The sequence below is a fragment of the Hyaena hyaena genome, unplaced genomic scaffold (genome assembly GCF_003009895.1).
Source record: "Hyaena hyaena isolate Hyena2069 unplaced genomic scaffold, ASM300989v1 scaffold_21, whole genome shotgun sequence".
NCBI classification, from domain to species: domain Eukaryota; kingdom Metazoa; phylum Chordata; class Mammalia; order Carnivora; family Hyaenidae; genus Hyaena; species Hyaena hyaena.
In genome coordinates, this window is record NW_024080653.1 from 1,053,897 (window position 1) to 1,069,522 (window position 15,626).

General features: G+C 58.7%; 1 protein-coding gene across 2 annotated transcripts in view; it reads left to right on the top strand.

Annotated features, from left to right (window-relative positions):
• ITGB4 (integrin subunit beta 4) overlaps positions 1-15,626 on the top strand; it is a 31,740-nt gene that overhangs the window by 15,563 nt on the left and 551 nt on the right. The window contains exons 19-39 of one of the 2 annotated variants that reach the window (XM_039226389.1): positions 788-821; positions 1,003-1,194; positions 1,481-1,584; positions 1,871-1,929; positions 2,057-2,080; positions 2,713-2,861; positions 2,956-3,135; positions 4,215-4,363; positions 7,051-7,255; positions 8,077-8,234; positions 8,611-8,791; positions 8,927-9,064; positions 10,913-11,095; positions 11,175-11,306; positions 12,463-12,681; positions 13,260-13,490; positions 14,026-14,175; positions 14,717-14,905; positions 14,990-15,145; positions 15,229-15,393; positions 15,486-15,596. In XM_039226389.1, coding sequence (XP_039082320.1) covers positions 788-821; positions 1,003-1,194; positions 1,481-1,584; positions 1,871-1,929; positions 2,057-2,080; positions 2,713-2,861; positions 2,956-3,135; positions 4,215-4,363; positions 7,051-7,255; positions 8,077-8,234; positions 8,611-8,791; positions 8,927-9,064; positions 10,913-11,095; positions 11,175-11,306; positions 12,463-12,681; positions 13,260-13,490; positions 14,026-14,175; positions 14,717-14,905; positions 14,990-15,145; positions 15,229-15,393; positions 15,486-15,596 — 3,109 coding nt within the window. The remainder of the gene's footprint in view (positions 1-787; positions 822-1,002; positions 1,195-1,480; positions 1,585-1,870; positions 1,930-2,056; positions 2,081-2,712; positions 2,862-2,955; positions 3,136-4,214; positions 4,364-7,050; positions 7,256-8,076; positions 8,235-8,610; positions 8,792-8,926; positions 9,065-10,912; positions 11,096-11,174; positions 11,307-12,462; positions 12,682-13,259; positions 13,491-14,025; positions 14,176-14,716; positions 14,906-14,989; positions 15,146-15,228; positions 15,394-15,485; positions 15,597-15,626) is intronic. The other variant, XM_039226390.1, reaches the window with a different exon arrangement.

Consider the following 15,626-nt stretch of genomic DNA (forward strand, 5'->3'; position numbering starts at 1 on the left):
CCCCCCCACCAAGGTCCTCATCCCCCACCAAGGTCCCCACCCCCCCACCAAGGTCCTCATATGTGGGGAGAGGCCAGGTGAAGCCACATCTTCTGTCGAGCTCTGGTGCCCTTCCTATCTCCGCCCTTCGCCTCTGCCCAGCATCAGTAGCCTGTATCTGAGCCCAGCTGCCCTCGGTTCAGGCATGTGCAAAGGGCCATGGGAGCCAACAGGGAAGAAAGGCCTCGCCCACCAGGAGCTGATAGTCTCTCTCACTGGAGAGCAAAGATGAGAGGCAGGAAATCATGGAGGACAGCCTGGCATAGAATGCTGAATTGCAGGGACAGAGGAGAAGCTGTGTGGTAGTGCCCGTGTTATGGGCTATTAGTGTGTGTCACGGAGAAAAAGAGGTCTGCGATCAAATACATTTGAGAAACAGACTTCTTCTCTGTGGGACTTCTCAGAGCCTTTGATCTAGTTGTCTGCATAGTGAAGCTGTAAAAGGGCACAGGGAATGAAGTCAGTGCTCCTCAAATGGGTTTGACCACAGAACTAGTACTTTACAAGGCATCTGGCAAGACCAGCATCCCAGGATACAAACTTCAGGAACCCTCTGCGCCTGTCAATCTCTGTACTCACCATATGCGCTCCACACCTTGATCCCTTCAACTTCCTTGATATCTTGTGTCTGGAGAGGGCACGGTTGCCCCTCTGGGCCATTGGCACGGGTGGGGGGTGGCGGCTGGAGGGGCTTACCTGGGCTGAGGCAGCCGTCCCAGCCCTCATCCCCGCCCGCCTTGTCTCCTAGGCTTGCCTGGCACTCCTCCCTTGTTGCAACCGAGGTACGGGCCCAGCATCTGCGGGACAGCAACGGCTCTGACCCCTCGTTCCCCCAGATAGCGTGGAGGGGAAGTAGGGGCGAGTCTGGAGCGGAAGCGGGAGGCCTGGGGTCCCGCCCTGGGGGGGTGTGGCCGGGAGGGCCTGGGTGGGGCCCCATGCTGAGATCTCTCCCCTGTCACGCAGGTCACATGGTGGGCTTCAAGGAAGACCACTACATGTTGCGGGAGAACCTGATGGCCTCGGACCACCTGGATACGCCCATGCTACGCAGCGGGAACCTCAAGGGACGTGACATGGTCCGATGGAAGGTCACCAACAACGTGCAGCGGTCCGGCCCTGCCTCGCACATCTCCAGCACCAACCCCACGGAGCTGGGTGAGGGCTCGGGCGTGACGCGGTGGCTCTGGGCAGCGCCCCTGGGGCCTGCGGCACACTGACCGCTCTTTCTGGGTTCAGATCACACCATTCCCATTTTCTCTGGGCGTTGGGCACAGGCACAGGCCTGGCCACCTTCTACCCTTCCTGGCGGTGCCACGGGCCTCAGGGTCTCAGCCTGCCAGTTGCCCCCCCCCCCCACCATCCTAGCCTGGCTCTCGGAGGAGGCTTCTAGAGAGCCTGATGGGCGGGAGCCTGATGACCCCCATCCCTGCCTGCCTCCTAGTGCCCTATGGGCTGTCCCTGCGCCTTGCCCGCCTTTGCACCGAGAACCTGCTGAAGCCGGACACTCGGGAGTGTGACCAGCTGCGCCAGGAGGTGGAGGAGAACGTAAGGGCCAGAGCAGCTGACCCTGGGGCCGTGGGCACCTCTGGGCATGCGTGTGATCCAGGTAGAGGGCGAGCAAGGAGAAAGAGGCCGCAGAACCTGGATTTTTCCGAGTAGGAAAGAGGGACTTCCTTGGACATGTGCCTGGGTGGGGTCGTCCTGTGAATGTTTCCAGAAGGGGACAAGGCAATGTGCATGTCCCCAGCCAGCCATGTCCTCTGGGCCTGGGTGGCTCTGGGTGGAGAGGCTCACTCAGGGCACCAGCCTCACGCCTCTCCTTGCCTGGCAGCTGAATGAGGTGTACAGACAGATCACAGGCCCACACAAGCTCCAGCAGACTAAATTCCGGTGGGTCCTGGGTGCTCGGGGGGGTGGGGGGATGGGAGCTGCCTAGGGATCCCCCACACACAAACAGGTCTGTGCCTCTATATCCCAGAGACTGTGTGGCTCATGGTCCCTTCTTTGTCCTCCACAGGCAGCAGCCCAATGCCGGGAAAAAGTGAGTTGAAGGCACACGGGTGGGGCAGCCCTAGGTCAAGTATCTTGCCCAAGATTACCTAGTTACTAAGAAACAGAGCAGGATTTGAACCCAGAGAGTTTGACTTCAGCACCCATACCCTTAGCATCTTTTCTGTGGCATCTATTCCTGGAATCCCACCCAAAGGGGTGTGGCTGGGAGGGTCTAGGGAGGGGCCCCATTTCATAGATGTGGTGGACAGGATAGCCCCTTTCACAGATGAGGACCCTGAGGCTCAAGGAGGCACAGTGGCTTGACTGAGGTGAGGTGGTGGGGTGCCAGCGTGCCAGATGCTGTTTAAAGTACTGGTTCTGTGGTCAAATCCATTTGAGAAGCACTGACTTCATTCCCCATGCCCTGCTTAGAGTTTCACTATGCATACAACTAGATCAAAGGCTCTGAGAAGTCCCGCAGAGAAGAAGCCTGCCTCCCAAATGGATTTGGCCACAGATTCCTTTTTCTCTAGAACACACTCTAGTAGCCCATGACACTGGGGCTACTACACGGTGGCACTTTTTGCTGCCAGGCATCTTGTTCCTTAATGGGGAGAGGACAGGCTGGGGGGACAAGTGGCCAGTCCGACACCCCCCCCACTTGCCCATCCCCTACCCCAGGCAGGACCACACCATTGTGGACACGGTGTTGATGGCACCTCGCTCAGCCAAGCAGGCCCTGCTGAAGCTGACAGAGAAGCATGTGGAACAGGGGGCCTTCCATGAGCTCAAGGTGGCCCCCGGCTACTACACCCTCACTGCAGACCAAGGTAGGTGGGCCGGCTCCCTGCGCCACCACCCTGTGCCTCCCACACCTGTGCAGCCCCCTGACACACTTCTGACTGCCCCCCAACACCCACCCAGATGCCCAGGGGATGGTGGAGTTCCAGGAAGGCGTGGAGCTGGTAGACGTGCGGGTGCCCCTCTTCATTCGGCCTGAGGATGATGATGAGAAGCAGCTGCTGGTGGAGGCCATCGATGTGCCCATGGGCACTGCCACCCTCGGTCGCCGCCTGGTCAACATCACCATCATCAAGGAGCAAGGTGATCAGGGGCGCCTGGGGGGCTCAGTCGGTTAAGCGTCTGACTTTCGCTTAGGTCATGATCTCACGGTTCGTGGGTTCAAACCCCGCGTCGGGCTCTGTGCTGACTGCCAGCTCAGAGCCTGGAGCCTGTTTCTGAGTCTGTGACTCCCTCTCTCTGTGACCCTCCCCTGCTCACGCTGTCTCTCTCTCTCTCTCTCTCTCTCTCTCTCTCTCCTAGAAATACATAAAACATTAAAAAAAAAAAAAAAAGGAGCAAGGTGATCAGGGCAGAGGGAGCAGGAAGGCCTAAGGCGGGGGTCTAGGCACCCTTGCTCTTCCTAATATCTGAGTCCAAATGGGGCCTGGCCATGTAGCCGGGGCAAGCCACTTAATCTCTGTGAGCCTTGGTTTCTCCATCTGTAACATGGGCACCTGGCTCTCAAGAAGGTTTTGTGGCTATGCGTTGTTGCCCAGGGCCCGGTAGTAAGCGCTCAATGTGGGAGCTTCTGCTATAATTATAGGGTGTCGTGTCCCCCTGAAGTCGTCCCCTATCCCTCCCATTGGTCTTGCCTCCCTTGTGGCCTTTGAACATAGGAGGTTGAATGGACCTCCCTGGGATGCCCGGACATCAGAGCAGGAAGGGCATTGGGAGCTGATTTCACCCAAGCTTATGTAGAGGGGAAGCAAAGCCCTGCACCATTGATACCCAGGTTGCCTTCCCTACCTGCTCCTCGGGGAACCCCGAGTTGTCGCTAACCATCCTTTCTGCACCAGAGGCTCTGTGGTGGTCCCTGAGCCTGCTCCCCACCGGCTCCTGCACCACAGGCCCCGTCCTGCTCTGCCCCCACCCAGTCTCAATGCCCCATCTCTGGTTCTGCCCCCGCCTGGCCTCCTTTCTCTGCCCTGACGCTTCCGGAATGTCAGCTGGACAGTGTGCCAGCCCCGCAACCTTTTCCAGAAGAATTTTCCATTCCCTTCCTCGAGCGGGGTGAGGCATGACAGGCAGACACCTGGAGGCTGGGCGGAGCCAAGAAAGAGGGTGCGTGTTGCGAAATGACTGAGGGCAGGGCGCCCTGACCGGTGCCTGGGTCCTCGCAGCCAGCGGAATAGTATCCTTTGAGAAGCCTGAGTACTTGGTCAGCGGCGGAGAGCAAGTGGCCCGCATTCCTGTCGTCCGGCGCATCCTGGACAACGGCAAATCCCAGGTCTCCTACCGCACGCAGGATAACACCGCGCAGGGCAACCGGGTAAGGCTCTGCCACGGGGTCAAAGGCATTTCCCAGGGCCCCAGCGAGAGCAGGACACGGCGGCTGCCAGAGTCCCAGGGATGCTGGTGGCGCCCCTGGCTGGCCTGCCAAGGACATGTCTGCCTGCTCCTGCCACTCCGTAGCAGGTGCCTCCCGCTCACCAAAAGTGCCGGTGGTGCCCTCGGTGAGGCCTCACCGCTGCCAGGGACATGTCCGGACCGTTCATATATCCCTTCCAACAAGCCAGTATCCACCAGGGCGGCCCAACCCTTCATAGCGAAACGGATCCCCCGTCTGCCCAAGTCCAGGGGCTTTGGGGTCCTTGAGGTGGGAGCATAGTCCGCATGTCCCTGGGCAGACCCTGGAAAGGCTGTCACAGTTTGCCCCCTGCCGCGCCTGTGGGCCCACGCCCCCTTCATCCCTGGACCCCCATCTCAGGGAAGAGCCACGTCGAGGTGTTGGATGTGCTTGGCGTGGCTTACAGTTTGTTTTTCTGAATCTATCAACATTTACAAACTAAAAATATTCATGTCAGCAGTTCACTCAGGGTAACAGAATCTAGTCTCATTGGACCCACAGGCCAGCTTGGCAAATACCAGCAGCTCACCCATGGCCTGTTCGTCTTCCCTTCCTGGTATTGGAAGGGACAGATCACATTACTGCTTCAGGGCTCCCGATAAAAGTTCCAAAGAAGAATGTGTATGTCCGTAAATTTCACTGAACACACAGTATTAATGTAAGGGATCCTAGCTACCTTGTTACGCTTTTATACAGATCTTTTGGTATTTAAGTATTTTTAAAAAACATTATTATTATTCCCCAACTTGTTATTCTTTCGAAAAACTTCAAGCCCACAGAAAAATGAAAAGACTAAATAGCATTAGCACCCGTTTACCCTTTAAAACTTTAAAAAAAATGTTTAATGTTTTATTTATTTCTGAGAGAGAGAGAGAGGCAGCGTGAGCAGGGGAGGGTCAGAGGGAGAGGGAGACACAGAATCTGAAACAGGCTCCAGGCTCCAAGCTGTCAGCACAGAGCCCAATGCGGGGCTCGAACCCACGAACCGTGAGATCATGACCTGAGCTGAAGTCAGATACTTAACCAACTGAGCCACCCAGGTGCCCCTAAAAATGTTTTTGTTTATTTATTTTTGAGATAGAGAGACAGACAGAAAGAGCGCACACAGAGGAGGGGCAGAGAGAGAGGGAGACACAGAATCCGAAGCAGGCTTCAGCCTTGGAGCTGTCAGCACAGAGCCCGACATAGGGCTTGAACTCACAAACTGTGAGATCATGACCTGAGCCGAATCAGAGGCTTAACTGACTGAGCCACCCAGGTGCCCCAGCTCCCATTTACCCTTTACATAGTCACCAATTAATACTGGTTTTCTCAGTCTCCTTCCATATAGATGTAAGAATAGATGCATCTGTCTAGACAAACATATATACATGTACCTGTATCTCTTATCTAGAACTGTAGAGATGGGGGAGAGAGTTGTGTTTCATTTCATTGTGTTTGCTCAACAAAGTAAGTTGTAGACATTGCGTAGATCCTAAAGCTTCTGGCGGCACCTGCTGGGAACAAGCTTATTCCACACAACTACAATGTCATTACCAACCTTAAGAAACCTCACATTACAGGACCGCCTGGGTGGCTCAGTTGGTTAATTAAGCATCTAACTCTTGATTTCGGCTCAGGTCGTGATCTCACGGTTCGTGAGTTCAAGCTTCGCATCAGGCTCCACGCTGACAGCACAGAGCCTGTTTGGGATTCTCTTTCTCCTTCTCTCTCTGCCCCTCCCCTACATGTGTGAGCTTTCTCTCTCTGTCTCAAAATAACTTTTAAAAAGTATTAGCTAATAATTGGCCCATATTCAGATCTCTCCTTGTTCACATATCCCAATAATGTCTTTTATAGCCTTTTATTTTATTTTATTTTATTTTATTTTATTTTATTTTATTTATTTATTTTTTTGCCCCAGTCCAGGAACCAATCAAGGATCTGGCATTCCATTTTGTCGTGTGTCTTAGGTGTCCTTTAATCTAATACAATTCCCCGGCTTTGTCTTTTGTGACTTTGACTTTTGGAAGTGTTCGCCCAGCTCAGTCATCTAGCCGGTAACTCCTGCTTTTCTTAGACTGCAGTGACTGGGTTTCTAAGCTGTTGAATTTGTCCCCTGCTGGGCCTGGACTTGAAATGTTAGAGTGTATCGCCACCTAGTGGTCTCATGTGAGCAGGATGCACGTACATTCACACGGATGCACCCAGCCTGGATGCTTGGGAGAGCTCCGGGGCACTGATGGAAGAAAACTAGAGCTGATGGAGGCACCTTACCTAGAAGGCAGGGCCTGGGGGGCCTGGTCGGATCCCAGACTTCAGAGCCACAGTGTGGGGCACAGTTCTTCCCTCCCTGGATGGGGTCTGCCTGTATCTGCTATACATTCCCATCTCTGGGCCTTGGTTCAAACCTCAGCTCTATCACAACCACCTGTGTGAACTTGGGCAAGTTTCTCCACCTCTCTGTGTGCCTCAGTTCCTCATCTGTAAAATGGGGAGATGCTACAGAAACAGGAGGCATTTCGTGTGCAGGTGGGGTGGTCCCTGCCGTGTACAGGAGGTTGGGGTGGAGTGCGTGGCATGATTCATGCTCCAGGCCTGCTCTGACCCTGACCCCTTCTCCCTCCCAGGACTACATTCCTGCAGAGGGTGATCTGCTATTTCAACCTGGGGAGACCTGGAAGGAGCTGCAGGTGAAGCTTCTGGAGCTGCAGGAGATGGACTCCCTCCTGCGGGGCCGCCAGACCCGCCGCTTCCACATTCAACTCAGCAACCCCAAGTTCGGGGCCCGCCTGGGCCAGCCCCACTCAGCCACCATCGTCATTGGAGACCAAGGTGGGCAGGGTCTGGGGGGTGCTTAAGCAGGTGGGGAGGGAGGGCTGGGCGCCTCTCAGCTAAGGCTGCCAGTATGGGCAGGTAAAATATAGGATTCCTTGTTAAATTTGGATTTCTGATAAACAAGGAACAAGTTTTGTATAAGTATATCCCACACCTCAGTGGGATATACTTATCCTATTATTTATCTTAAATTCTGGCTTAACTGGGGGTCCTGCATTTTATCCAGAAATCCTGCTCAGCCAAAGAGGGTCGAGTCATGTTGTGACTACCCAGCCTGCTGGCAGAGCCGTGAACCCCACCATTAGGTCTTAGGCCTCTGGTTTCAGTTTCAGTTCCAACTAAAATGCAGGTGTTTCTTAGAGGGGTGAAACAATTCTCATGGGTCCTTAGCCTCCAGTATGGTGGTGTCTATGAGCCCAACCCAGAGAAGGCTTGCCTGGAAGTTAAGAGAGGAGGGAGGATTCTCATAGTAGAGTGGGGAGCACGGTGGGGAGGCGGGTGTAGAAACAGGCGTTCTCACATGGAATATTCCTTTGGCTGCCAAGGGAGAAAGAAGGGCAGACAAACTCTCTCCACCTTCTCATTCCTCCAGAGATCCCCCCCTTGTCCTCCACCAGGAGGGAAGGATGCCCTCTGTGGCACCAGTGGGGACACTGGCCCCCCAGAGTCCTGGGTGTTGAGTGGTGTCAGTTGAGTGCTGGTGGGGAAGGCTTGGTAACTGAGTCTCTGGAGCCCCCTGGTGGTGAGGGCGGATTCCTGCTTCACTCAAAGAGGGGGTGTTTGACCTGTCTGTCCCGCTCTGACTCGACCCACTGCAGATGAACTGGACCGGAAATTCACAAGCCAGACGCTGTCATCATTTCCGCCTCACCATGGTGACCTGGGTGCCCCACAGAACCCCAATGCCAAGGCCGCCGGGTCCCGGAAGATCCACTTCAACTGGCTGCCCCCTCCTGGCAAGCCCACAGGATACAGGGTAAGGTGGGAGGCAATGAGGGAGGGCTGGTACCCACTGGGGAGATGGGTCACCTGACCCAGAGGGCCCCCAAGGGGGCAGGGAGGGCATGCTTGGCCCTAGTGAGCCAAGCACAAGTGGACAGAGGGAACCCCCATCTGCCCTGGGAAGAGGGAAGGCCCCTCCCTGAAGTTTTCAGACATTTGTCCGCCTCCTTCCTGGAATCTCCCCCCCCACCCCCACCCAGAGACACCTGCCCCAGCCCTGCTGTGTGAACCTGTCAGGTCACCAACCCCTCCGTGTCTCACCTGTACAAAGGGGACAATGAGGGCAGGAGGTCAGTGAGCAGCTCTGGCACTTGCCGCTCCCCACTGACCAGCTCCTCCCCCGGGAGCAGGTGAAGTACTGGATCCAGGGTGACTCGGAGTCCGAGGCCCACCTGCTTGACAGCAAGGTGCCCTCGGTGGAGCTCACAAACCTGTACCCATACTGCGACTACGAGATGAAGGTGTGCGCCTACGGACCACAGGGCGAGGGTCCCTACAGCTCCCTGGTGTCCTGCCGCACCCAACAGGAAGGTAAGGCCTCAGCACGTGTCTGTCCCGGAACTACCCTGATGCCCCCGTGCCCAGCTCTGCCCGCCCCCACCCCCAGAACCCTGCCCTCCCTCGGCTGCTGCTGACAGCTTTCTTCCTACACCGCCCCTCCCCCAGTACCCAGTGAGCCAGGGCGACTGGCCTTCAATGTCGTCTCCTCCACGGTGACCCAGCTGAGCTGGGCTGAGCCAGCTGAGACCAACGGAGAGATCACAGCCTACGAGGTCTGCTACGGCTTGGTCAACGAGGACAACCGTAAGGACATGGACCTCTCCCGGCCCTGGGACAGCAGGAAAGGGAGGGAGCAAAGAACAAGAGAAAGGTCACATCAACCCGGTTGGTGGATGTGCCCCATAGGCCTGGCTGCCCGAGGCATCGTCAGGTTTGTGGTCAGGTTTGGGCTGGTTGCGTCCCAGGACCAAGCCCTGAAGCTCACAGGGCAGGTGGGGATGGAAGGCACGAGATGCCTTCTCATACAGCAAACCAGCACGGCTCATTTCCACACCGTGCGTGTGGGGCCAAAGTAGAGTTTAGCAAATAGAGGATGCCTCGAATTTCAGAGAAACAATTTTGTTAGTGCAGCTCATGTAACGTTTTATCTGGCAGCCCAAGGCCGGAGTGCCTGGCATCACTGTTGTTTCTTCCCAGTCCTGGAAGGGAGGGAAGGGTGGGCATCCCTTGCCAATGGCCAAGATAAGGAAGTGAGGGAATTCGGTTCCACCTCCTGCCTGGGTGCAGGGACTTTCCCCGTGGGCCCTCACTTCTGTTTGCTCGGTCCCAGGGATGCGGAGCTCACCACCCCATCTGACCTATGGACCTTAACGTGGGTCAGGCTCTGGACTCCCGGGATGGCCCCAAAGGGCAGAGGGCAGCGAGATTATTCTACATGTCAGGCTCATTGCTCTTTACCCACTAAGCAGGCGGCATGCAACCTCAGCCGCTACATCACACTTTTAGCCTGGTCTGGGTTTATAACACCTAGTCGGCCATGGACCACTGTGAGGAAGTCTCTGACCCTGCCTTTCATCCCAGGAGTGACACGTTCCCTGTCCAGAGTCCATCCCTGATGATTTCAGCCATGGCTTCAGTCTGCTGAGGTCTCCGCTGTGTCCTAGAATGTGCTAGATGGCTCTCCTGGCCGAGGGCATCGGCACTTTGGTGGGGGCCCCTCTCTGCTGCTCCTACTAGCTGATAGAGATGTGAGGGGTGGGCCGAGAACAGTCCCCACCCTGGCAGCTAGAGACCACCCAGGCTGATGGCCTCCACCAATCAATTCTTCTTGACCACAGTTGTTCGCTGGGGGTAGACATCAAGCTTATCGGGCATCATTTTCCAGAACCTTCCTTTGGACCTCTTTGGAAACTGGGACCTTTCTGGCCTCCATCCTTCTGTGCCTTCACTGGTCTCCCAGAAGCCTTCTGGCATGGCAGGGCACCTCTTGCGGCATCTGGGCTCAGGTGCTGTCCTTGCTCAGAGCAACAGGGGTCACTTTCTCCTTTCTCCCAGGGCTGTGTGTCTCCCCTTCTAGTTGTGACTGGAAGAGAGCCGCCTGCCCTCTGCTCGCCTGTCACTGCTGGCCCTCCTCTACCCCCTTCACTCCTCCCCTTAGCTCTGCCCGGAGGTGCAGCTTCCCTGAGCCCACTCCTCTGTTCCCGCCCTGGCTCCTGTGACCACGGGGCAGCTGGGGTGGACGTCTAGGCGTCTTCTGCTTTCACTTCCTCAACCGAGCACTTGCGGTTTGGTTGTGTGGACATCGAGGCACAGGCCCCTTCACCGTCGGAGCGTGTTTCAGGTGGAGGCACTCCGGACACAGGAGCGTTTACCGATCAGTAGCGGTGACAGTGGGCCACCTTGAGTCTAGTCCTGGCCCTGCAACTTAAGGATGAGCCCTTCGGAGAGTTGGTGACCCTTTTTGAAACCGAGCACACCAGGTTCTCAGGGCAAGGCACGACATAGAAGTTCCAATAGCTGCTTGCTCTCTGCCTCGTCCCCTGCGTCCTCTGTGCGATTCAGAGGCCACACAGCAGTGCTGTCACATCAGAGGCCGGGCTGGGCCAGGCAGGAACCCAGAAGGACCCCTCTGAGGCACTCTCCCTGCCCCAGGACCCATCGGGCCCATGAAGAAGGTGTTGGTGGACAGTCCTAAGAGGCGGATGCTGCTCATTGAGAACCTGCGGGAGTCCCAGCCATACCGCTACACGGTGAAGGCGCGCAATGGGGCAGGCTGGGGGCCCGAGCGGGAGGCCATCATCAACCTGGCCACCCAGCCCAAGCGGCCCATGTCCAGTGAGTGTGGGAGGGGGAACACAGGGCACGGGGGGGGGCAGGAGGCTGGGTCCCTGGCTCACCCCTCCCACCCCTGCAGTCCCCATCATCCCGGACATCCCCATCGTGGACGCCCAGTGTGGGGAAGACTACGAGAACTTCCTCATGTACAGCGATGAAGTACTGCGCTCCCCTGCTGGCAGCCAGAGGCCTAGCATCTCCGACGACACTGGTGAGTGGGTCTGGGATCCAGGAGCGGAAGTCCTGGGCAGGAGGTAGGGCTGTCACTGGTGTCCGGAGAAAGCGAAGGGGCCAATGACCACTGGGCCTAGAGATCAAGACTAGAAGTCCCCCTCAGCTCCAGATGGTATCTGCAGAGCCTAGTGTTTGGCAGGCATCATACTGGCACTGGGTAGAGGGGACGAAGCCAACGTGGCCCACATGCAGTCGTGTACACATCTGCGTATAAGCGCAGGCAGAGACTTGCTTGGGAGCAGGCGCAGAGTCGTGCAGGCTCGTGCACGTGGGACCGTGCAGAAACACAGCCTTGCTCCTGGAAGGCTCACCGGCTGTGCCACAGAGTCAGGACATTTGGGGACAAGGCTACGTGGGAGGAGGCAGACATGACGCAGGAGCTCAGAGCAGCTGCCTGCCCAGGGTCGATGAGGCAGTGGCCCCTGCCTGGTCCCGCTCCTCCTCCCTCCTGGTTCCCTGGAGTGTGGTGCAAGGGTCCTTGGCTAGACTCCCTGGTGCTCAGTTTTAGCTCTGGCTCTGCTGTGGGACATCAGATGAAGTGCTCACCCTCTCTGTGCCTCGGTGTTCTGATCTGTAAAATAGGATGCCAATCACACAATGCCACGAGTGAAGATTCTCTGGGATTTCTGCTTTCTTCCATCCTTGCCTAAGCCTCAGGCCCCCCGTGAATACCTACGTGCCCTGACAGAGCTGAGCCTGGACTTAATTAAGGAACCCAAGCCCAAGGGCCGCAGGGGTTTGGAGGGTATGAGAGAAAGAAAGCTCAGCTGTTAACACTGTCTGTGACACACTCTGCGGCTTCTGGAACCGTCCCTGGGAGGCAGGCAGGGGAGAGTGTGATCTCTCCCGTATACAGATGGGAAACCGAGGCTCAGAGCAAGAGGCCTCACAGGTGGTGACAGAGCCAGGGCTCCCCCTGGGGTCTTATCCTCGCTCACACGGATGGGCTCCTCTTCGGCCCTCGAGGGCTGAGTGTCCTGCCTGTCGCCTGCTCGGCGACCACCCCGCGCCCCCGACACACTTGGATTCCGGAGAGCCGAGGACGGGCTCGCGTCGCTGGCCTCCGCCCCGCCGCGCCCCGCAGCCGCCCGCGCCCGCCGGCGGTGCCAACGCGGCCCTTCGTTGTTCCCAAGGCGGCAGCTGGAAGTTCGAGCCCCTGCTGGGGGAGGAGCTGGACCTGCGGCGCGTCACGTGGCGACGGTCCCCGGAGCTCATCCCGCGCCTGTCGGCCAGCAGCGGGCGCTCCTCCGACGGCGAGCCGCCCCGCGGCCCCCCGGAAGACTGCGCGGACGGGGGCGCGGGCGGGGAGGGCGGTGGCCTGGCCCGCGACGCCGCACCCAGGCCCCCCGGAGGTGACGGGCTTGCCCGGGGCGCCCCGACCCCGCACCCAGCCAGGGGCCAGCCTGATCCCGCGTGGTCAGGCTGCCCAACCTGGGGAGGTGCTACTGTGCGGAGGCGGACCCCCAGAGCCGAGGGAGCCCCGGGGGCAGGCATTCGCGTCTCCTCAAAGCAGGACTGCCCGCGGGAGCTTACAACTTCAGCAGTCCCTTGTGCCCGGGGGACAGGCCCTAGTGCCCGAGGAGACTCCCTCAAAGTCTCAAGGGACTCTAGGGCAGGCATCTGCCCTCTCCCCCAGGCCAGGCCGACTGCAAGGGCAGAAGGTCTCCCATCGGGGGTCAGCAGTGCTCACAGGGTCCCCGCTGGCATCCCGCAGAGCTGACAGACACGGGCTGCAGAAGCCTGTGTGGCCCCTTGGACTCTGCCAGGGACACTGAGCTTCTTCCCCGGGGGGGCCAACAGGCTGGTTTTCTTTATAGCGAGGCTGCCCCAGAGGGTAGGTAATCCCAGGAATTCCCAGGGCCACCGCCTGCGTCATGGGGCTCTGGGTCCGGCACAGGCCTGCCCAAGTGACCCCGCTCTTCTTCCACAGAGCACCTGTTGAACGGGCGGATGGACTTCCCAGGCAGCGCCAACTCCTTGAACAGGATGACTGTGGCCAACGCCGCCTACGGCACCCACCTGAGCCCACACCTGGCCCACCGGGTGCTGAGCACATCCTCCACCCTCACGCGGGACTACCACTCGCTGACCCGCACGGAGCACTCCCACTCTGCCACGCTGCCCAGGGACTACTCCACCCTCACCTCCCTGTCCTCCCACAGTGAGTGTCCGCCCCCAGCCCGGTCCCTGCTTCTCTTTCAGCTCCGGGAGGCCCGCTGCCCACCCTCCGACACACTTTCTGCCCTCACTCTCGTTCTGTCCCGCCGTAGGCCTCCCTCCCATCTGGGAAGAGGGGAGGAGCAGGCTTCCGCTGTCCTGGGCCCTCGGGTCCCTGAGTCGGGCTCAGATGAAAGTGTTCCCTCCCTCTGGGGACTCACGGGACACTATAATCCTGGCTGGGCAGCCAGCAGCGCCCTTTCGGGGACAAGGTAGTACAGGGGTGGCCGTCTTGTGCCTCCGCAGCTGTCCTGCTCCATCTGTCACCCATCTGTTCATCGCAGCCACTGCCCAAGCCCAGCACCTCACCCTCCATTCCATCTCCATCAGTGCCGATGCCTAACACAGCCTCTGCCCTTCCGGGGATGACGGGCTGGGGGAGAGGAGGGGCCAGGCCGGCAGTCAGCAGAGATGGGACAGCTGCGGGAGGTCAGAGGGAGGGTTCCTGCCACACACTGACTGTGGCCTCCGGTCTTCAGGCTCGCGCTTGGCTGCAGGTGTGCCCAACACCCCCACTCGTCTGGTGTTCTCAGCCCTGGGACCCACGTCCCTGAAAGTGAGCTGGCAGGAGCCGCAGTGTGAGCAGGCGCTGCAGGGCTACAGTGTGGAGTACCAGCTGCTGAACGGCGGTGAGGCGCCGCTGCTGGCGGGCGGTGGGCTTGCAGGGCCGGGGCACCCGGGGCCGCACAGGAATCCCCCCAAGTCCCTTCAACACTAATGATCCCCACCAGACTTCCTGAGAGGGTCTCACTTCCATGCTCCTCACTGCCCGTCACTGCCTCCTCTCCTCTGAGTTCTCATTCAGCTCCCTGGGCCCCTCTCCAGGTCGGTCCCTCTGCCAGGCTTTGCCTAACAAGGCTTCACTGACGCAGGGGGACGGGCCTGCGAGATGCATTTGTGGGAACTGGGAAGCAGGGCTTCCCTGGAAAGACAAACTCCCAGCAGTGTGACCTGGGCCCATAAACAGAACGTAGGTGGGATTTTAGGCTCCACTCATCCTTGTGTAGTGTACAACCTAAACAACCAGCCACACCATACCAGGCTGATCCCCACCGGTGGTACCCAAACCACAGCTGATCCTGGGTGAGTGATGATCAGTGGCAGCCTAGGGAAGGGGTGGGATCAGGCCAGAGCCAGGAATGACACCGTCTGGCTGTCTGCCCTCCCCAGGGGAGCTGCATCGGCTCCACATCCCCAGCCCCAGCCAGACTTCGGTGGTGGTGGAAGACCTTCTGCCCAACCATTCCTATGTGTTCCGTGTGCGGGCCCAGAGCCAGGAAGGCTGGGGCCCAGAGCGCGAGGGTGTCATCACCATCGAGTCGCAGGTGCACCCCCAGAGCCCACTCTGCCCCCTGCCAGGTGAGTTGACTCCTCCCTCCATGGCTGCCCCCATGATGTCCCCGAGTCACCCACACACTGACGCTCTTGCTCTGCTGCTCCCAGGCTCCACCTTCACTTTGAGCACACCCAGCGCCCCGGGCCCACTGGTGTTTACTGCCCTGAGCCCAGACTCGCTGCAGTTGAGCTGGGAGCGGCCACGCAGGCCCGATGGGGACATCCTCGGCTACCTGGTGACCTGTGAGATGGCCCACGGAGGAGGTGCTGCCCGCCCCCACATCAGGGGTGGCCAGGGGAGGGGTGGAGAGGGAGCCACAGAAGCTAAAGGCATCTCCCCCACCCAGAGCCAGCCACCACGTTCCTGGTGGATGGCGACAGCCCTGAGAGCCGGCTAACAGTGCCGGGCCTCAGTGAGAACGTGCCCTACAAGTTCAAGGTGCAGGCCAAGACTACCCAAGGCTATGGGCCAGAGCGTGAGGGTATCATCACCATCGAGTCCCAAGACGGAGGTAGGGTGGCTTGCCCATTCTTCACCCCTACCCCTTCTCTGGCCACATCATCCCCTGGCACCATCCCTGACTGGCTCATCTGCCCATGCCAGGCCCTTTCCCACAACTGGGCAGCCACCCTGGCCTCTTACAGCACCAACTGCCGGGCGAGTATAGCAGCATCACCACCACCCACACCAGCACAACGGAGCCTTTCTTCCTGGGTGAGCTGCTGGGCAAGGGGTCCTGTTCTC